The 22,861-nt window shown below is 43.6% G+C and overlaps 1 protein-coding gene across 2 annotated transcripts; it reads left to right on the top strand.

Annotated features, from left to right (window-relative positions):
- The first annotated feature begins 4,221 nt into the window (after positions 1-4,221).
- Positions 4,222-17,528, top strand: LOC128322972 (glutathione S-transferase Mu 1-like). Of its 2 annotated transcripts, none has more exons than XM_053245356.1 (8): positions 4,222-4,378; positions 5,731-5,806; positions 12,141-12,205; positions 12,444-12,525; positions 12,618-12,718; positions 13,510-13,605; positions 13,694-13,804; positions 17,032-17,528. In XM_053245356.1, the coding sequence occupies exons 1-8, from the start codon at positions 4,343-4,345 to the stop codon at positions 17,125-17,127; spliced, it is 663 nt and encodes a 220-aa protein (XP_053101331.1). In that variant the 5' UTR covers positions 4,222-4,342; the 3' UTR covers positions 17,128-17,528. The 2 variants fall into 2 exon arrangements, with proteins under 2 accessions (XP_053101331.1, XP_053101333.1); XM_053245358.1 differs by having other exon boundaries at positions 12,147-12,205.
- Positions 17,529-22,861: the final 5,333 nt, after the last annotated feature.

Raw genomic sequence — 22,861 nt, forward strand, 5'->3', positions numbered from 1 at the left:
AAGAATGCGGCATCCAAATAACCTGAATTAAAACAATAAATGTTTATAAAATAGTTTGTGAGGTATGAACACCTTATCAAATGAATCTTTAGAAATCAATGGATGAACAAATAGAGCAATTCAATGCACAGTCCTGTCATCCTGAACTACATATGTGCCAAATTTCAGAGCCACTTCCCTTTCTTTCTTCTCATAGACAGATATGGGGATCTTTTTCTGATTTTTTTTTTTAATCCTAATGGTTTGGCAAGGTGTTCTTGCACAAGAACCCCTTATAAAACATCAGAAAAAAATTGGGGGAACAATAATTCCTGCTGCTGCTATTTGAGAGGAGAATTCTGGGACATGGGTAAATGCACAGGTAGGCTGGTAGATGTCAGAAGCCTGCAGCCATTTTTCAGATAGTCATCAAAAACACAATTGCTCTAACTGCCAAAAGATGCCAATGCCATTTTGTGTTTCTGACACCATTTTGTCTTCAGATATTCTGATTTTTAAACATTAGGATAGTGATTCCAATACTTCTGATCAAATATAAGATTCTAAATATGGGAGAAGCAATATGGCATCCGGAAGGAAAACTCCTGATTAATCCAGCTGACAGGGCTTTCATCAATCATTTGGTCTTATCACCTCTCATAGGCCTGATGGAGGTCAGTATGTGTGTGGGGCTCAGTGGTCCTCCTAGAGGTGGGAGTCTAGGGGGTCTTCAGACCTTAAAAAGTCTGGAAAAACCTGGATGATCATCTGGAGAGACCGATTTGCAATCATCGGACCGAATGAAGAGAGGCTGTCCATCGCCTAACTATGGACGACCTGCTCTATTCCTTTTATTTTTCCTTATAAATCTCCGAGAAGTCCACGGCTGTGAGTTTGGCAGATCTACGGCTTTTTTTTCCTTATTTTCTTATTGGAAGCTCTTTCCAGACTACATACAAAGGCAGCCCCACATAAAGCACATTGCAGTAATCAAGGCTGAAGGTGACCAGCAAATGTACTACTGTTCTGAGGTCATTTATCTCAAGAAATGAATGCAGCTGGTGTATCAGCCGAAGCTGATAAAAGGCACTTCTGGCCACTGCCTCAACCTGGGACACCAGGAGAGGTTTGTGTCCAGAAGCACCCCCAGACTGCGTACCTCTTCCTTCTAGGGAAGTGTTACCCCATTCAGAACAGGCAGATCAAACTCATCTCCTGAGTTCCACACAATAAGTAAGTAAATACTGATTGTATAATTTATTATTCATTACATTTCTATACCACCTAATTCAGTGATCTCTAGGCAGTTTGCAAGTGTAAAAACCAACAATTAAAAGCAAGAAACAAAACAAAGACAACTAACAGACAATCTCTTAAGACCTCTTTTAATGCATAGATAAAACAAAAACAAAGATCTTACAAATACTTTTCAGTATTAAAACACCATTGTCAATACTCTGTCTCAAACAGCTGGAGACTCTTCAAATTAAATACAGCAACTGAAGCTAAATAACCAATCCCTGAACAGGAGAAAGGAGGGAGGAGGAGATGACTACAGAACAGAATTTTAACCCTTTTACAGACCAATAAATTTCATTGCCTTTTTCATTTCTTCCCTAACATTAATGTTTGGTTGCAGCTATTCAATACACAGGGCCTCTTTTTACACTTTGCTGTATTCCCTTCAACAGCAAAACAAACATCTTTGTAAAATTCTTCCCTCATGATTTTCTTTCATATGCTTTGTCCAGGGTTTCAATCAGTTTTTATTATGTTGCAAGTCTGCCAAATACACCTTATACCTTTTTAACAGGTGTAGTTTTCCAGGAGGAAAGCTGAAGAATTAGTTAGAAGGAACAATTACAAACTCCCAAAGGAGCAATTCAAGAGAAGAAAATTTGAGGAAGGGTCAAAGCAAAGTAAAGTGTGCCATCAAGTCAGTGTCGACTTCTGGCAACCACAGAACCCCGTGGTTGTCTTTGGTAGAATACAGGAGGAGTTTACCATTGCCATCTCCCGTGCAGTATGAGATGATGCCTTTCAGCATCTTTCCTATATTGCTGCTGCCCGATATAGGTGTTTCCCATAGTCTGGGAAACTTTCCCATAGTCTGGGAAACATACCAGCAGGGATTAGAATCGGCAACCTCTGGCTTGCTTAACCTATACTTAAAATTCCTTATGTGACTGAGAGATTTACCTGGAAAACACAAAAGATTTTGAGAAAACATGGCCTGAAAGCTAAATGGATCCGTTCCTTGAATTCTCCACGCCCTGCATTCTGTTTTGCCTCCCTTCCAGTTTAACCTGAAAATTTCCTACAGTTAATTATGAAATTGGTGAAACTGTTTCAGATTATGCAGTTGGTGAAAGTGGTGCATGCATGGCTAGGCAAAGTGTTTTGTTCACGCGCCTTTTAGTTTTCAGATTATTGGTGCACATAAGAGCGTGTACATACTGATGAAATACAGCTAAATAAATAAATAAATACATGGAAGAAAAAGAAAAGAAAGAAATCTTATCATGCTCACCATTGCATCAAGATCTTTGTTTGTGTTGTGTTTCATTAATTCACACAAACACTAGTGTGTATGGATAAACCTAGATGGAAAACAAAGGCTGCAGAAGAACTGAAAGCTTGTAGCAAACCACATGTGCTCACTGCTCTGTACAAAGTTCAGAAATAAAAAGTGGATAACAGGAATTGCTTAACAAATTGCTGCTGCTCTGCCAACAAACAAGACCAAAGACACTGGGAGCCACAAAAAGTTGGAAAGAATCTTGGATAGGGAGGATTCTGTAAGCCCCCCTCATTTAAAAATGCTTTGGTCCCATCCATAGCAGTAAAACTCCTCTACTGATCCTAAAGCTGCCACCGTTCCAGGTTTGGCCTGGAGTTTCGAAGAATCAGCAGCGATTTCCAAGGGACTACGGAAAGCAGTCCATGAGATTTTAATAGACTGATATTGTAAGAAATACTGGAAAATGCTGGAGGGAGGGAATCTCAGGAAACGCTTCAGTCAGTTGGGAACTCTGAACCATGTACTTGATTTTCACTTGATACCACCAGTACCTCTGTGGTCACTAGCCAGGCTTAACTGAAGGGATCATGTGATGATTAAGTGATGCTCCAGCTGCTTTGTCTGGAATAAGTGTCAGTGTGCACGCAAACACTCCTTTCTGGGGATCACATTTTCCCCTTTGGATTTTGTTAAGTGTGTAACCCGAATGCAACCGAGGCCAGGGCGCCAGTACTTCTTAAATCGCACTGTGCTTTCCAGATTACACACTAAACCGGAGCAAAATGCTTCAACTTGGCAGCATCGTATCGAAAATGATCCCCAGAATCTCTACGTAGGTGCTTTCCAGATTAGACCCTGCAACGGGGTCACATCGTATCTCGAAATTGTGCTTCCACTCCACAATTCCTGCATTGTGACACCGCAGCCCCTACATGGACAGCAGGGTGCCGTTCACATTTCCAATGTCTTTTTCGAATTTGATTGCTGAACTATAGCACTAGAATGTTGTATATCCATCATAAAGAAGTTGCTGTTTTTTCTGGTTGTTAGTTTCCGTGAGAGTGCTCCCCCTGCTGTCTATGTTTCTAATGTGACTTGCCTGAATGGAGGCATCTTTGCTGCTGTTGAGCAACTAGTCTCTGCAACGGACTTGCAATGTTGTAGCACTATATCGCAAAGATTACATCCAAAATGAAGCATCGGAAATGTGAATGGCACCTTGCTGTCACCGCAGGGACTGTGGTGTCACAAGTCCACAGGAAGTATGGAAGCACACTTAGGAGATCTGTAGTGACACTGTGGTAGGGGTTAATCTGGAAAGTGGAGCCCTATCCTCAGTCTCCTGTATCTAGTGGCTTCCAAAGTGTTCTCTTCTCTTTGTGTTCTTTAACAATTTAAGACACATTAAATGTCATCACAAATGCATCTTGTTTAATTGTTTGATCGATTTTGAGAAAAAAAGAAAGAACGAAAGAGAATCCAAGTTCCATTTTAGTGCTTCTTGATCGTCCGAATCCAGTACTTCCCCAGGCCAGTCCGACTGAAGTTTTATGATTCTAGAGATTCTAAGTGTCTTTCCAGCTGGGCAAAAATGGAAACAGAAATATCTCCCCTTGTGTCGTTTGCCGATGATCAGCCGTGCGTGTTAATAAATCCATTGCTGAAAGGCCCGTTCCCGCATTCTGCTTCCTCCTTGCAAAATCAGCACTGCGCCTTTAAGGACTGGAGAGAAACAGACGCCCCTCGGCTAGGCTTTATTAGTCCCTCGCTTCCTCCCAAGAGGCTAGTGGGCGTGAAGGAGAACGAGGTGGCGAGAGAAGAGACGGAGTGCAGGGCGACAACATGACGATGATTTTGGGCTACTGGGATATTAGAGGGGTGAGTCCGTCACGAAGGAGGAGTCTCTTGCCTCTCCGGACGCGGGCTTCTGCCTTCTCCGGGGTCCCAACTTGGGCTCGATCTGCTCTCTGGGCTTTGAGGGTGGAGTCGTGCCGAGAGGCGCCCGCAAGGCGGCTATGTGCAAAGTCCCCCTCTTGTCTCGGTCTCCGGCCGCGGGGAAGAGTGTAGCGCCCTGGCTTGCGTGGGCCTGGGGCGTGCGCGGAGGGGGCTTGCAAGGCGAGGGAGAAGTTCGCCCAAGCTCTTCCCTGGCGAGCTCGAGAGCGGGCGGCTCGGCTGGGATCCGAGATCGTCTCTGTCTCGGTGTGGGCTGCTCCTCGTGCTCGGAGCAGGGTCTGTCTCTGCTCGCAGTCTTCAGCTTGCGGAGGCCACTTCAACCTGTCCTGAGCCGTGGCGTGCCTTGCCTGGTGCAGGGGCGTACCTAGGGGAGAGGGGGCTGTGTTCACCCCTCTCTCTGATGACCCCCCAGAGTGAGGGAGATAATGAGGAAAATAGGGAGGGATGGAACTGGAGAGCCCTCAGCAGCTGGGGGCCATTTTCTTTGAGCCCTTCCACTCAATTATAGCTATGCCCCTGGCTGGTGCAAAGGGCACCTGTCTAGCAGGAGCAATGAGCCATTAAGGTACCAGAGGCATAGCTAAAATTGAGCAGACCGGTTCAGAGACACCCCCTCCCCTCAAGTAAGAGGAGCTCTTACCCCCGGGCTTTCAAAACTCTCCAAGAAAACTGATGCAAAAAGTGGAATTTTTAAACCCAGGATATCTGTCAGGTTGCTCTTTAACACACAGTGAAAAACCCGAATTGTGTGTGAAGTGCTCCCGGATAGCTTGCAGGAACTTTGGGGGGAAATCTGCCTGATATGTCAATGCACAACCACCATTCCAGAGGAGATGTGAGCTAAAGAGGTTTAAAAGCGCTGTGTAAAAAATACACTGGCTTATCATGCTGTTGGTTATGAATACTGAGGTTCTACAACTGTTTAAGCACCAGACTTGACAACTCACCTGCATTCATGGGTGTTAAACATTGTATGTTTGCAAATAGTTGTGAAACTTGCCTACAGTTATCAAGGATATGAAACTGCTTCTGTGAAACTTGGATTTCACAGGCATGAAGAATGGAATGGTTTCAACTAGAACAGGTTCTCAACTTGTGGTATTCCAGATGTTATTGAACTACAGCTTCCATCATCACCAGCTCCAATTTATTTAGGATGATGGGAGCTGTAGTTCAGCAACACAGAGGAATTCTAATGTATTGTGCAGAAGACAGATCTGAAACAATCCCCAGGAGACTGGTTTCCTTTCTAGGTCTAACAATCCCTTTCTTCTCAGCTTGCTCACAGCATCCGATTACTACTGGAATATACAGGGACACCTTATGAAGAGAAGCTCTACAGCTGTGGTGAAGGTGGGGACTTCAATACCATGCACAGTTCCTCTTTATGAATACAAGTTGCTTATATGCTGCTAGGATGCCTGCAATCCATCACCAATCTTGACACATTCTAAAGAAGTGTGGGTCAATAAAGCATTTTCCTTGTGTTTATTTTGGCCCATTTGTTTATAATGTCCAAAGTTTGCTCTAGGAATCCATATTTTGTACTGATGGCTCTTGCAGCTATGCTAAACTTTGGGAAAGCTGGAAACACTTCTCTACATGCCACTTGGAAGCTAAGTGTTGGTGTTTGGAAGGGAATGTCCTGATGAGAGCAGGGAGAGAGCAGAATGCATGAATACTGAAAATCTCTGCTGGAATCTTTCCCATTTTTAGAAGGCAAAGCAAACTTGTAGCCAGTATGGTGTAGAGCAGGGCTTCCCCACCTGTGGTCCTCCAGATGTGTATGAACTATAACTCCCGTCATCCCCAGCTACAACTTATTGTGTCTGGGGGTGCTAGGGGTTGTAGTTCGGGAACATTTGGAGGACCTCTGGCGTAGAGTAGCAGTGAGTGTAAGAGAAGGATGGGTGAAACCAATCCTGTAGCCATCCATGGTGACCTTTGGCCAGTGGCTCCTACCTCCTGTGGTTGCAGTGGGTGAGGGGACAGCCTGAGCTCCTGGAAAGAGAGGCGGGGTTAAAATATATCACAGAAGGTTGTAAAGAGAAGTGTGTGGGCAGTATTTTGTCTGTGTCTCATAAGCAGAGCGCGGGGTCTGGTATCCTTCTCGTTCAGTCCTTTCTGATGGTGAGGCATGGAACCAGCGCCCTTGGCGATGGGGTCAGGAGAATTCCTGAAGTGGGACTGGGCTTTGGAGAGTGCAGTATAACTGATGGATCTCTGTGGCTCTGGGCCAGTGGGAGAGAAGCTGGGGCTTTCTGTCGTGGCACTGGGCTTGTCTTGGCACAGAGAGGACAAGACATCCCAGGTGCTTCTGTGGCCCAATGCCAGCAGAGGCACCTGGAATGCCTTGTCCACTCTGTGCCAGAACAGGTCCCTGCGGCTCTGGAGAAGAAGGCTGGGGTCAGCCATCTGGGTGCTGGGCTGCAGAGGCACTCCAGGCACCTTAACTGGACCAGATCAAGCCTCTGCACCCCTCGTACATCTCCAGGCTTGGAACCGGAGAAGGGGACCGGCAGGGGCTTGTTTTGGCAGTGGCATTGGGCTTCAGAGGTCCTTGAAAACCCAGTGCCAACCCACCACCCTTTCTTTCCAGCTCCAAACTCTTAGCTATGGGAGTGGAGCAGGGGGTTGTCTCTCATCTTAATGTGTAGTGCAGTGTAAGGTCAAGGCCAGCGAGTGTTATCCTGTGCATATCTCTTTGGAGGCTAATGCAGCCCATACCACCAGAAAGATACTTAAGCCACCCATCTGGCTTCCAAGCAGGAGACCTCTGCAGCAAAGCCTAAAGAAGCCCACACTCCTTTAGAATGTGTCAAGATTGTGGGTGGATTAGAAGCTTTCTGCCAGCCACCACCCTGCCCGCTTCTGGGTACTTGCTGGAGAGAAGGGACTCCCAAGTAGGTATGCATAGGATAACATGTAGCCATTTTGGGACTCCCCCCCCCCCCCCTAGAATTTGAAGTATATTTTGGTGGAATTCAGGGGGCTTAGAGGGCCATTACTGGAGGAGCCAAAGTATAGTGCTGCACTCCTCTCCTCCGCCCCCCCCCATTTTAAAGCATTTGTTTACGTACTGAGGGACCTAACCCCACCATACCCAAAGTTTCAATTATCGTGGTTTTGGCACTTGCAATGTGTAAGGATTACAGCCTTTGTCTCAGAGCAGCTCAGGTGAGGGGGGAAATGCAGGATAATTCCTTGTGAGCTGCCTGGGTGGGCTTCTCATAAAACTATTCTGTATTTCTGGTAGATTTAAAATGCTGCCACCAGATCTCTCCTATGGGCTACTCTGAATGGGAATTGGCGTGATCAAAGACTCCAATTCGTCTTTTCCTCCTAACTGACAAGCAAGTGTATAAATCCAATTGTTCTCCCAGGTCTGCTGCCTGCACGTGGAGATGAATTGTTAATTTGGCCAAGCTCTCATTGAGACATGTTTTGCACCAGAGAAAATACCCCCCGCTTCCTTCTGCTTGGTCAGTAACCACACTGGGAGGCTTGAAACAGGTGAAGAACTGTAGTGGCACCGCAGAAGATTGGCAAGGAGTTTTAGTGGTGAAACCCATTCCTGCCCTCTACACATGCTAATAATTGTATGCTACTTATAATCATACATTGCTGCATATAGAATGTTAATTTCAGGCCTTTCTGCTTGGGCCTTTTCTAGAAGAAATGAACTATGAATGATCCTGGCCCTCCCAGACCAGGTGCAGACTTGATATATCTTGCCAGTTGGCACAGCTAGGCACTGGCAATGCTTCCCAAAATAATTGGGAAGGATGAGAGACTTTGCCTGAGACACAGATAGCGCTTCCCAAAGCATCTGGGGAAGATGAATCGGGCTGTGCCCAGGATTGGAATGCACTTGGCATCTGATCACACACTTGCTGATAAGAAAGCCCATCACTCCCTTCATCCCCTGTTAGATGAAAGGAATAAAGTACCAAAATTTTACACACACACAGTTGATGGGGTGGGGTGGGGTGGGGGCACAGCCTTCTCTGAATGCTGTTTAAAGGTATGTAAGGAGACACATAGACACCCTAAAGTTGGAGTTCCGTGTAGGCCGAGGAGGCCCGGGCCAGTGCTGCACACTAGAGGGGCACTATGGGGTTATGTCTGTCCAGCGAGAATGGGCTCCCCGTGGACGAGGTCTTTGAAGGACCAGGGACGTAGGGCTGCTCTTTGACCTGTAATCTTCTCTTTATTCTGTGATCCTCTTTTGACTATTACTTAGTTTCATTTCATCTGTAATCCTCTTTAAACTGTTATTGAGCTTTGCTTAATAAAACCTCTGTTAGCATTCAACACTAGTTTGAGCCTATTGCCTGTGAATCCTAAACAACCCTTTGCATACCGGCTGGCCACTGGTGGTGTCACACCCTCGGTCTCAGATAGCAAGGAGGAAGGGGAAGCTGACAGCCTTTCAGCCGATGCAGGGGTGCCTGAGGGGCAGAGCCCAGCTGTCAGTTCCCAAGAGACGGCTGAGGAGGGTCCGGCTGGCGTTTCAGAGCAGGCACAGCAGTCTGGGACAGCAGAGACAGCAACGGACAGACTAGAGGATGAGCTGTATAGGCAACCCCCACTGACTCCACAGCAACGGGGTGTCACAAGGCGAAGAGCACAGCTGGAAACTATCAGGGGGAATAAATGCCTCTTGCAGAGGGCTGATAAGCCTTGAATCCCTGCCAGCTGAGAGCTATCAGCTTGGACTATAAAGCACGTCAACAGCTTTCTGTTTAGCTGCTGGAAGACAACATTTGTCAACCCTCATGTCGACAGCTTTCAGCCTGAGCCTGATATAGAGAACTATTCCGAGCCGTGTTTCGTTTCTGCAGCCCAGTTTGTATTGTGGACTATCTTCCTGGACTTCCCTTCTGGGTGGCCAGATTGCTGACAGGTGGCAATACAAGAACAAAGGAGGAAAAAACTTTTATTTAAAAGGCTACAAAGGTTGTCTTAAGCTTCAGTTTTAGGTTGCATTTGAGAATGCTTAAATGGTTACAGAGTCCTCTTCAGTTACTACAGACTGGTTCTATCTGAGGCTTTTGGTTGGTTAGGTAGACTTAATACTTAGTTGGTTACAAAAATACTTCAGCAGCACCCTGAGTGATACTGGGGCAGTATACAGTAAAATCTTAGTTACTTAGTTGCAAATAACAGATATTTAGCAAATGCAAAGCACACACAAAAGAAACAGAAATTCTTACTAAAACACTTTCTCCTGCCCTCCACTTCTGAAGCCACTAACCTTGACTTTCTTTCTCCTTGAACTCACCAAGTTCTTGATGAGAATCAAGCCTTCTGCAATCCTGTGTCCCTGGGATCTACAGTTGTCCTGCTGCAACAATGCTCCATTGCTGCATGTTCTCCTGTACTCCTCCAGCTCAGAACTTGCTTTCTTCATCCCAGAATTCCCAGCAACAGCTCTCTAGGTCCCACCCACCTGGCATACTGATTGGTTGAGCTCTGGAATTCACCAGAGTGTCAGTCAATACAAGGGTTTACTTCCTGTTCATTCTTTAGAGGGAGGGGAGGCTGGTCACTATGCAATGGTAGTGGAGAACATAACCCCCACAATAGTAGAGGGCCTCCTGTACCTTTAGGTATTAACCTAAACTCTGAATTCACACTTGCTACAGTTCATGTTTCTGTCAGGATTAGGATGTACTTATGCAGCCTAGTCAACTGTTGCAGTCCTCAGGGCACCAGAGTTCAGTCTGTAGACTTTCCTTGCTTGTCCTTGTAACTGATAGGGATGACTGTGGGTCTGATTGCTCAGAGGGTACCCACTTGCTTCTTCCAGAAACAAATCTGTGATTTAGTGACTGGCTACAGTGCTTAGTGAAGGAGCAGGGATGGCTGCTGAAGGAATTTGCCCAGAAATCACTATGTGCTAGATCAGAACTTGTCTTACTCCTCTTGTAATACAGCTCACGGCTGTACTTTGCAGTAACAACAAATTGTTATTGCAAAGTCAAGTTTGACATCAGTAGCCATAGCACTAGTGCTAGGTGTGCAATGCATGCAGAATAAATGGAGCACTGGCAGAAAGAAGACTTGGCTTGTTGCCAAGCTGGTCCAGTGTTGCATCAGGTGCTGCCAGAGGACCAGTTTTCCTCTGCCTGAGGTTGTCTGTCCAGTCTTCTCTTCCTGCTATTCCCATGGGAATGGGGTCACCTCACTTCAAAGCAGAGGAAAGAGTGAAGACTTTGTTACACAGCTGGAACAATATTTTTATTTTATTTTTTAAAGGCAGGGGGATAGCATAAGTTAGCTCATAGCTAAGCATCTGGAGGATTTGCCATACTCTGTGCTGCAGTGAACAGCTTCTATTCAAAGTTTGTTTTGTTAAGCACATTATGCTTTTCAGCCAAGATTGGTTATCAAAGTAGCTTGTAACAACTTAAAGGTAATGAGGAAGAGTATTCTTGCCTTATACTGAGCAGGAGACCAGGCTATAAGATCTCCAAGGCCCCTTTACAACGCTTAAAATTCTAAGTTATGTCCTGTCCAGGACCATTAGTGTGAGATCCTATTCTCATGTGTATTGGGTGTATGTCTAGCTTTGCTTTGAGATAGCTGCAGGGGATAACAGTGCAACATTTCTCAAAGAAAAGCTGAATGAATGCTTCAGTTGTAGATTTGCACAGTGTGGGAAGGAACAACTAGCACACTGTTTGTTACAAGTTGTACAAAGTTCATTTTAAAGGTTCCTGACATGCTGGGAAGAAGCGGGGGGGGGAGAGTCCTGATACTTCTCTTTAATTCACTCTTGTAGAACACCACGGGAGTGCAGAGTCCCCAGTGGTAACTAAAGTACGAACTGCATGCTGGCAGAGGCTGTCGGTAGTTGTCATAACCTGTGATAGCCACGTTCCTTGTGGCCTTCGGATTCTGTGGAGTAGGGTAACATCTCTCCAACAGTAAAACACTAGAGTCTGAGAAAGCAAGATGGAGGTGTAGCAGAATCACTGTCTTGAGGGACAGCATCTAAAAATCTGCTAAAGGCTATTGTCCGGAAAAGCTCCAAATGTCCCTATAGGAGAGTACAATGGAAACTTTGTCCTTAATTATCACAGTTCTGATCTACTATTTGCAAATGAATACATATGTGAAATTGCTTTGTAACTTTCAAAACAGAATCCTCATCATCTTAACTCATTGGGTGTGATCTTGAAAAAGTTCACATTAGACAGGGACATCCTGTCTAATGCTTCTTCATATGTATTCATCTTGCCAAGCAATCTCTTGAAAGCTGTGGGATGCCTCTGGAGTGTTAGATGCAAAATTGGGCAGCTTAACAGCTCCAAATACCCTAGGGATGTGCCTCTGAATGCAATGTGCCAAGTTGACACTGTAATAGGAAAATAATTACTTTTCTTAACAGGGGTCTGGAAAGTTTGCATAAACTTGTGGCATTGGTTTGAATGGTGCTCATTGTAACTCAACAGCAGGGTCAAGTTCTCTTTGCTGCAAATATCTCTCCCTGTATTTGCCAAAGTCTGACCAGGCTTACTCAGATGTGCATCTCACTGAATTCAGTGGGCCTTAGGACTGCAGTATTGTCTAGAAAAAAGGCATGGGGATTTGGACACACATGATTGCCAGGGTGACAAGAGAGCTAATTTTGGTTGAGCCTATAATTTGTGCATGAAACTAAACTTCTGTTCTTTTCAAGCTCCAGACTATGATAGGAGCCAATGGACCAGTGAAAAGGAGAAGTTGGGACTGGATTTCCCTAATGTATGTAACAGTCTTTCTCCAGAGTATGGTGGGTGGGGAGAATAATGTATTTAGGTGGCTCATGTGTATTGGGAATATGGCCAAACATGCTCCTCTTGGAAGTATTCATTTGTGGAATATGGGGTGAGACGTAATGGCTGAGGAGCAGTTCTGTGGGTAATGACTAGGACAATTGCAATAACATGAAGTCGCAAGACAGACTTGGCCTTAAGTGGCTGGCATCTTGTGTCCTTTTCAGCTTCCTTACCTAATTGATGGCAAGACCAAGTTTACACAGAGTAATGCCATTCTCCGGTACATTGCACGCAAGCACAAGATGTGTGAGTATTCCTGAGCTTTACTAGGCCTGGGTTGGCTGTCTGGTTGTTGAGTTACTTCTATGTGCCCAGGATTTCCCATGCTTTGGTTTCAGGTGGAGAAACTGAGGAGGAGATTATCAGAGTGGATATGCTAGAGAATCAGGTGATGGACTTCCGCATAAGCCTTGGCATGGTCTGCTACAATCCTGATTTTGTGAGTTCATCTTCCTCCTTCTAGAAGATCCATGAAATTACCTTATCCCCACCTTCTGTCAGCTTGGGCTACTGGAGGGTTGGGGTTGAGATATCCAGAGGTCACAAATGACAGCAACTCTTCATTTATATCCTTCCCTTCTTCCATGGAACTTAGGTTGGTACACATGGTGGTCTTCCTCCTTAGTCTCACAGCAACCCTGTGAGATAGCATGTCTGGTCCAAAGCCACTCAGTGAGCATCCTGGCCATGTGGGATGGGACTCCCCAGCCCTAGTCAGGCACTCTAACTACTACACCACACTCTGTAAGGAGCCTTCGTGTATACTCATGTATGCCTACTGGGTAAACATGTGAATGACATTCTGTGCTTGATTGTTGTTGACCTGATTGGACCAAGATTCTTGGAGTACCCAGATGTTCTTGTATGTCATCAACATCTTGTTTGGCTTCCAGAAATGCCCCTGTATGCACAAATGAGTGTGTTGTATGTGTATATATGGAGCTACCCATGGGAGAGCATTTGCTGCATGTTACTATAGTGGTGAAAAGTTTAAATAAGGGTTCTTTTGTGACACAAGGCTGTCCTAGGTCAGGCCTAGCAACTGCTTGTCTGTATCTGTCTTGAAGGAAGCTATTTGGTACATCTGCTATATTAGCACTGCCTTGGGGCATGATGTGTGTTGGCTGTTGCAGCGCAGTGTATGTGTCTGCTGTTGTACTGACAGCATTGAACTCCATTGTGTTGGTGAACTCTAGCCATGATTACAATGGACTCGTCTCTCTTTTTCAGGAGAAACTAAAGCCGGGCTACCTGGAGCAGCTACCAGCAAAGCTGAAACATTTCTCCCAGTTCTTAGGGGAGAGAAAGTGGTTTGTTGGGGACAAGGTACAAGCATAGTTGCATATTTGGGTGTCTGGGGACAGCCCTCATCTTGGTAGTCTCATTGTTCAGGGGTTTCCCCCCCTCTTTCCAGATCACATTTGTAGACTTCCTCGTGTATGATGTCCTTGACCAAAACCGCATGTTTGAACCGAAGTGTCTCGATCAGTTCAAGAATCTCCAGGATTTCCTTGCCCGCTTTGAGGTTAGTAGTCTGGGGATGTGCTGACTTGCAGCTCCTTGTGTAAAGACCTTTTGGCTTGGCTCATTAGTTTCTGGCAAGAAGCCACAAAACCAACTCCAAGGTTCCAAACTGGCTAAACCCACGAGATAAGAATACATGATGCATGTTCTCTTTGATAGTTCCAAAATACTGAAGTCTGCTTTTTTTGAAGGGCATGGGGTCACTATCCTCTCTACTTCAAAGTGCTTGCTGCCAGGGCAGGGATTTACTTGCTACCCTGCCAGTTGTAAAACCTTGGCTGGTATATGTGGATGCCAATGTTCTTGATCCCTGCTCCTTTAAAACTGCTGGCCCTTTCTTCTCCCCATGCTACAGATATGGCAGGTGGCCTTTCCTATAGGAAATAAGAGGGTGCTCTATAGAGTCTTCGGTCTCTTTTATTTTTTTGCCCTGGGTGTAGAACCCACCCCACCGGGGCCAGATTGCTTAGATTTATTATGTCACCAGTTTGGAGAACATTATTTTGGGAGCAACATGGATGGGAACCAGAGTTCCCTCTAACAGGGATACCCAGATGTTGACTACAACTCCCAGCATCCCCAGATTCAACAGCCTTTGCTTGTGGATTAAGGGGGTTGTAGTCAACAATATCTGGGAATCCCTGTTAGAGGGAACACTGCAGGGAACAGTCCTGCCCAGTAGGAAGAGAATGACTGTTGCTGCCTTGTATCTTAAAAGGATATGCTCCCATCTTTATTTTATGTTTATGTTTAATTTGGATTATGTACACTGCCTAGATATGGACATATAAATAAAATTGGGTGGTATATAGATACAATGAATAAATACAAACAAGCAGTTCACAGAATAAAACAAAACAAAGTATTATGGGCACCTGTTGACCATTGCTTACAATCTTTGGTTGGCAAAGGGACAAAACCCTTCTCCCCCTGCATCCCACATACCTATTCTGTTTTGGTTCCTTTGGCTCTAAATGCTTACATTCTGAATAGTGAGCCACACACCCCAAAGGGAGGAGGACTTTCTGGCTCTTCACCACTCACCAGTGCATGGGGACCCTACTGGAGACTCCGTGCATCCTAAGCACTGCATTAGAGTGGTTGCAACCTGCTTCCATTGGGAGTTGTGGGAGCTGCTCACAGCTGCTCTGATGCAGCACTTTGGATGCCTGGAGCCTCCCCTGGTGTCAGAAGGAGCACCATGCATTGGTGAGTGCCGTGGAGCCAGCAATCTCCCACCTCTTTGGGGTGTATGACTCACATTGTGGAATATAAGCCAAAATAATTGACAACTGCACTCCCAAACTCTAGTGCAAGAATGCTTACCTAGCCATATATCTGAACATAGTAATCACCAGCAAGGTAGTGGGCAACACTGTTCTCCTGCAGCAAGGCCTTGGCAGGGGCTGATGAACAGGTGTTTGTGTTTGTTTGTGTGTGTGTGTGTGTGTGTGTGTGTGTGTGTGTTAAGCTGCTGCACTAGCTTTTATAGATGTGGGCTTGAGGAATGTTTGATTAATGCGTAAATCAAACTTACTTGCCCTGTGAGGTAAAGGGCAGTAAAGTTGGCTCAACATTAACCAAGTGGCTTGACTGCTTTTTACTTCTGAAGCGTGTTTGCTTTCTTTCCCTCACAAGCAACTGTATTTCAGTTTTTAGAGACTGTGCTTTCCCTCTCTTGTATCTCAGCACTTGACTTGGGTTTGGTTTTGTGTGTGTGTGTTTAAGGATTATTCCTCATAATCCCAGCAAATATAGAAGGGAGATGTATGTTGAGGGAATGTTTGGAATTGCATGAAGATGTAAACGTGTTTAACCAGATCATTAGAAATCATTGTTAGACTGTGTTTCTGCTGCTGCTCTACTCACTACTGCTTTATTTAGCTCTTGTCGGCAGCAGTGTGGAAACATGGCTAGTGTGTGCTAAGATGCCATCGAATAGACATTTCTCAACCTACAGTAGTGGGGCAGCCAGAACCACAAAGCTCTGAATGCTACTTAAGTATGTATTACACCGCTCTGGGTTCCTTGGAGTAGGAGCAGGATATAAAATGTAAAAATAAATCTTGCTGCACACAGTGAAAAGCTTTAACCATTTTATCCTGGGATAAAATGGGAGAAAAAAATCTCGATGGCATTATACATAATAAAGATCCAGAAGCCATATACCTCCTCACCATAATGATGGCTAATTCAGAAGAGATTTTAAGCATTTAGAGCACAGGGAAGCTGGTGTAGGTTGCTGTGGCTAAGAGACTGATCTGCCGATTTAAATATTCCTGGTTGGAAGCTCACCTCTGCCAAGTACTCGCCAGGTGACTTTAAGCAAGCCAAGCCATTTTTTTTCGGCTCCTCAGCTACAATGAGGGGTAAATCTCTACCTTACAGGGTTGTTATAAAGATAGCATCAAGATAACATATGTGAAGCACCACACACACACACACACACACACACACACACACCCCTACTGAAATGCTCAACATTATTATCCCCAAATGCTGAGCATTTTAAAATCCTGGATTACTACAATGTGCTGTATGTAAGGCTGCCTTCGTATGTAGTCCAGAAACTACATCTGGTTCAGAATGTGGCAGCCAGGTTGGTCTCTGGGTCATCTCGGAGAGACCATATTACTCCTGTATTGAAAGAGCTATACTTGCTTCCGATACGTTTCGGGGCAAAATACAAGGTGTTGATTATAACCTATAAAGCCATAAACTGCTTGAGCCCTGGGTATTTAAGAGAATGTCTTCTTTGCTATGAACCACACCGCCCATTGAGATCATCAGGAGACGGCCGTCTGCAGTTTCCACCAGCTCATCTGGTGGCTACTTGGGGGACGGGTCTTCTCCCCTGCTGCCCTGGAGCTTTGGAATGTTCTCCCTGCTTAAATAAGAGCCTCCCCATCTCTGACATTTTTTTAAAAAATATGTAAAGATGCATCTGTTCACTCAGGCTTTTAATTAAATACTGTTTTTATAGTTTTAGCATGATTTTACAACATTGTCTTAAAATTTTAAATTGTAATTTTTTAACTAATTTGTTACATTTTTTCTGTTTGTTTTGTTGTAAACCACCCAGAGATGCAAGTTTTGTGCAGTATAAAAATGAGTTGAATAAAAATAAATAAATAAAAGCTGTTCGCATTGTTCTTCTTGACTGGTGCAGACTACTGCAACATGAAATGACTTTGCTGGTAAAGATCCTTGTTCTGGCTTTCTCTGCAGGCCTTGGAGAAGATTTCTGCCTACATGAATTCCAGCCGCTTCATTAAGACCCCCATCTTCATGAAAATTGCCAAGTGGGGCAATAAAAAAGAGTAGAGGAAAAAATGCCTTGTATGCACAAGAATATATATTGAGGGAATCTTGAATGCTTTCATGCATAAGAACAGCCCTTCTGGATCAGGCTCAAGGCCCATCTAGTCCAGTATCCTGTTTCACACAGTGGCCCATCAGATGCCTCTGAGAAGCCCACATGCAGGAGGTGAGGGGTTGCCTGCTCCCCCGCCGTTGCTCCCCCGCTTTTAAATTGTTTTTTATGTGGTGACTCTTGATAGCCAATATCTTTTTGCTTCCAAGCTGCTAGCCAATAAAAGTCTTTGAGTACTAAAACACTGTCATGAATCCTTAGTCTCTACTCCAAGTGGGCATAAACTACCCTTGTTAATTTTTGAATGTTTTCTGTACTTTAAAATTATGATTAAATGCTGGTTGCAAAACTGGCTAGAGGCTACCTTTACCTGGGAATCAATTAAATGTTTCCAAGTGCTCATTAGGCATCACTCCATGATGTGAAAAACATCTGCCTTTCCTAGGGACATCCCCTCACTGACTCTGGGAAAGTGCATTGCGGGTCTAATTTGGATGGCTGGATAGTACTGAACTGCTCCTTTATTGGTAGGACCATTATATATGACTGGTGAAATGCTGGCCCAAATGCCTTTTAGCCGCTCTGTGATAATTCCACCAACCTGTCTCTTCCCCGTGCCCCCAATAAAGATATGCAATGAATCCAGTGACAGAGTAGCTGACATACCGTGCAAGGATATGTCAGCCCAGGAACACTGCATGGGTGCAAGTTGCATGAACACACAAACGTCTGACACGATAAGAGCAACCAGGTTTTCCTGTGTAATAGTTGCATGCATGCAGTGCTATGAGGCTGATGTACCCTTGCACAGTATACCAGCCACTGTACTACAGTATGTGCATTGGGGCTCTAAAAAAGAAAGAAAAGAAGAGTAAATGGCATCCATATAACCTGAATTAAAACAATAAAGTAGTTTGTGAGGCATGAACACCTTATCAAATGGATCTTTAGAAATCAGTGGATGAACCAATATAGAGCAATTCAATAAACAGTCCTGTCATTCTGAACTACATGTGTGCCAAATTTCAGAGCCACTTCCAATTTTTTATTTCTTCTCATAGGCAGATACGGGGATCTTTTTCTGATTTTTAAAAAAATTATCCTAATGGTTTGGCAAGGTGTTCTTTCACAAGAACCCCTTATAAAACATTAGAAAACGTTTGGAGGAACAATAATCCCTGCTGCTGCTACTTGAGAGGAGAAGATATTCCATGTTCTCGGACATGGGTAAATGCACAGGTAGGCTGGTAGATGCCAGAAGCCTGCAGCCATTTTTCAAATGGTCATCAAAAAGAATTGCTCTAACTGCCAAAAGATGCCGATGCCATTTTGTATTTCTGACACCATTTTGTCTTCAGATATTCTTATTTTTAAACATTAGGGCCGGTGTTTTCTACCTCTTCCCAAATTAGAGAGAATTTTGTTAAGCTCTTTCACAAGTGGTATTTGACCCCTTCTAGATTATCCCACATTAATAACAGTTTGTCCTCACTGTGCCGGAATGGCTGTGGAAATAGGGGAATTTACTTCCATTTATGGTGGTCTGTTCCCAGTATTTTCTGCTTTTGGACAGAGGCATTTTTAGAAATGGGTAAAATTACACAACAGAGTATAGATATGAGACCAGGTTTGGCTCTATTAAATGTATTTTTGGGAGCTAATTTGGCATTATTGTCTAAGGATCTTATAGTTTTCATGTTAACTGTGGCTAGAATATCTATTGCACAATACTGGAAGCATAAAATCATGTCTTTGACATCTTGGTATCCGTCTATGTGGCATATTGCCATATCTGAAAAACTGACCCATATTATTTGTCTTTGAGTAGGTCAAGCTAATTCTAACAATTTTTTCATGATATGGTCAGATTTTATTCTGTTTACAATCAAGATAATTTTCGTCATTTTTCTCCATCTAATTATTTACATATCTGGAAGGATGGTTAATGGATGTCATTATGTATCATTTTTACTATTGATGTTTATGTATTGTCATATTAAAAACAAAATACTTTTTAAAAAAAAAATTAGGATAGTGATTCCTATACTTCTGATCAAATATGATTCTAAAAATCAAATTGGAATTATTTCCAGTCTCAGATATCCCCATTAGCATCCTGATATCCATATCAGAGATATCCTACCACAAAGGCCCAGCAATGAGTATACTAACTGGACCATTGTCTCTTCCTGGTCCCAAAATATTGCACTTTAGATTGCTGGCAAAAGGTGATATCCCTGCAACCAAAGCACAGCCTTGTGCAAAGATGTGAAGACTCTGCACAAGAAATGTGCACCTTTTGAATCATAAACTGGGACGTCCTTAGAGGTAGCTTAGAAGTCTTTGAGAGAGCAAAGATCCAGTTCTGTTGTTGGCCAAGCTGTTAAGTGAGCAAAACAAATCTTCAAGGAATGGTTAAAAACAGGTTCAACTCGAGTTGTTTAACATCTAGGGTTCATAAATTGCATTATTAATGTATGTATACAAAATATTCTATATCAGTGACCACACATTTAGAGTATACATACATACACATGTATGAGACACTCACATACTCTTCCCCCTTGTAGGTATGAGAACACGGATGAGCCGAGATTGGCATTCCCTGCGTATGCGTACATGCAGTTATGCTACATGTTTGCTACTATGCAATGTCTAGAGCAGCTCTTCTTCAGTACTGTTGTAGAGGATGTTCAGAGAAGGTAGTGTCTCGCCATGAATACAAACAACCACTTAGCTTACCAAGTAGTCATGGGTGCACAGCATGCTAACCTGTGCTGCCAAAAAGGGATCCTTCTATATTGCAAAATACCTCAATCAGCATATGTTGTCAACATAACAACAACAACAACTCAGCTAAATTGAAGGGAATAATTTGCAGCACTTTAGCCACTTATTTTAAAAGACAAACCATTTATCAGTATGGTGAGACTGCACAACACAGGGATGGCAATACATTGTAAATGCAACATTTCTGGGTGTGAATTCTTACAGCAGTGTTTGGGGTTTTTTTTTGTTTTTTTAAGCACCACACAAGTTAAAGGCAGGCACTTTCCAAGTTTGAAATCCCACAAACCTTATAATCAGATTGCTTGACAAATATTCAGATAAAGTAGAACTCTGTATAGAGAAATAAACAGCATGCAAGTGAATATTTCCATTTTATTCCTTGCCTCTCCCGCCCACCCATCAGTTTTGCCAGCTTACAAGGTATTAAACTAACATTGTCTCTTTAAGGGATGTTTTATCCAGTTACTTTTGCGCCATTTATATCTGCTTTTTAAATGCTCGGGTCCCTTGCCAACAACTTTACATTCTTCTGACTCCCTAGATCAAGGAAAAATCTAGACTTGGGTCTTGCAGATGCTATTTGAACATGTGCGGTGGCCATTTTTGTTTGGCCACCGCACATGCTCAAATGGTCCCTGCGAGGTCCTATGCCTTGCTGAGGCTTTTTGAGCATGTGCAGTGACTTCCAAAATGGCTGCTGCAGTGATCTTTGTAGGCGCAAACAGGCCTGAAAATCAGCCCGGGACAGGCTGTGGCAGTGATTTAAGAGGCCAGCGGGGGGAGGGGGAACCTTTGCAGACACCCCCCCGTGGCCCTTAGGAAGCCCCCTGAAGGGGCTATAGGTTAAAAAATATTTTAATTTTTTAAAAAAATCCGCAAATTGGGGAGGGGGTGGGGAGCGGCATGGCACTAGCGCCCCCCCCCCAAGTGGCACTTAAGGCACATGCCCTGTCTGCCCCCCTCTAGTTTCACCTATGCAGGGCCCAAGCTGTTTAGGGCTTTATAGGTTATAACAAAAACCTTGTATTTTGCCTGGAAACATATTGGCAACCAGTGTAGATCTTCTAAGATAGGAAAGATACGGTGTCTCTGAGATGACCCAGAGAGAGACCAACCTAGCTGCCACATTCTGGACCAACTGCACTTTCCAGACTACATACAAAGGCAGCCCCACATAAAGCACATTGCAGTAATCAAGTCTGAAGGTGACCAGTAAATGTACTACTCTTCTGAGGTCATTTATCTCAAGAAATGGACACAGCTGGTGTATCGGCCAAAGCTGATAAAAGGCACTTCTGGCCACTGCCTCAACCTGGGATACCAGGGAGAGGTTTGTGTCCAGAAGCACCCCCAGACTGCATACCTGGCTGTTCCTTCTGGGGAGGTGTGAGCCCATCCAGAACTGACAGATCAAAATCATCTCCTGAGTTCCACACAATAAGTAAGTAAATAGTGATTGTATAATTTATTATTCATTACATTTCTATACCACCTAATTCAATGATCTCTAGGCAGTTTGCAAGCTTAAGAACCAACAATTAAAAGCAAGAAACAAAACAAAGACAACTAACAGACAATCTTTTAAGACCTCTTTTAATGTATAGATAAAACAAAAACAAAGATCTTACAAACACTTTTCAGTGTTAAAACACCATTGTCAATACTCTGTCTCAAACAGCTGGAGACCCTTCAAATTAAATACAGCAACTGAAGCTAAATAACCAATCCCTGAACAGGAGAAAGAAGGGAGGAGGAGATGACTACAGAACAGAATTTTAACCCTTTTACAGACCAATAAATTTCATTGCCTTTTTCATTTCTTCCCTAACATTAATGGTTGGTTGCAGCTATTCAATACACAGGGCCTCTTTTAACACTTTACTGTATTCCCTTCAATAGCCAAAATAAACATCTTTGTAAAATTCTTCCCTCATGATTTTCTTTCATATGCTTTGCCCATGCCCAGGGTTTCAATCAGTTTTTATTATGTTGCATGTCTGCCAGATATACCTTATACCTTTTTAACAGGTAGAGTTTTCTAGGAGGAAAGCTGAAGAATTAGTTAGAAGAAACAATTATAAACTCCCAAAGGAGCAATTCAAAAGAACAAAATTTGAGGAAGGGTAAAAGCAAAGTAAAGTGTGCCATCAAGTCAGTGTTGACTCCTGGCGACCACAGACCGCCATGGTTGTCTTTGGTAGAATACAGGAGGAGTTTACCACTGCCATCTCCCGTGCAGTATGAGATGATACCTTTCAACATCTTCCTATATCGCTGCTGCCCAATATAGGTGTTTCCCATAGTCTGGGAAACATACCAACAGGGATTAGACCTGCAACATCTGGCTTGCTTAACCTATACTTAAAATTCCTTATGTGACTGACAGATTTACCTGGAAAAAACAAAAGATTTTGAGAAAACATGGCCTGAAAGCTAATGTATCCGTTCCATGAATTCTCCACGCCCTGCATTCTGTTTTGCCTCCCTTCCAGTTTAACCTGGAAATTTCCTACAGTTAATTATGAAATTGGTGAAACTGTTTCAGATTATGCAGTTGGTGAAAGTGGTGCATGCATGGCTAGGCAAAGTGTTTTGTTTATTTTTATTTATTTATTTATTTATTTTTGCATTTATATACCGCCTTTCGTTAAAAAGATAACCCCAAGGCGGTTTACAAAAGTTAAAAACATACAATAAAAAGACAATTAAAACATCATGTTAAAAGTATAAAAACATATTTAAAAAGGCATAAAAACAATACAACAAATACAACAAATTCATGTGCCTTTTTGTTTTCAGATTATTGGTAGCAAACTGCATGTGCTCACTGTTCTGTACAAAGTTCAGAAATAAAAAGTGGAAGAACAGGAATTGCTTAACAAATTGCTGCTGCTC

Source organism: Hemicordylus capensis, chromosome 4 (assembly GCF_027244095.1).
Source record: "Hemicordylus capensis ecotype Gifberg chromosome 4, rHemCap1.1.pri, whole genome shotgun sequence".
NCBI classification, from domain to species: Eukaryota; Metazoa; Chordata; class Lepidosauria; order Squamata; family Cordylidae; genus Hemicordylus; species Hemicordylus capensis.

Bases quoted from the DNA above. Each gene is read 5' to 3' on its own strand.
- LOC128322972 (XM_053245356.1), top strand. From the start codon at position 4,343: ATGACGATGATTTTGGGCTACTGGGATATTAGAGGG. The intron at 12,526-12,617 runs GTGAGTATTCCT...CTTTGGTTTCAG, and splicing joins TGCACGCAAGCACAAGATGT to GTGGAGAAACTGAGGAGGAG. The intron at 13,805-17,031 runs GTTAGTAGTCTG...CTTTCTCTGCAG, and splicing joins ATTTCCTTGCCCGCTTTGAG to GCCTTGGAGAAGATTTCTGC.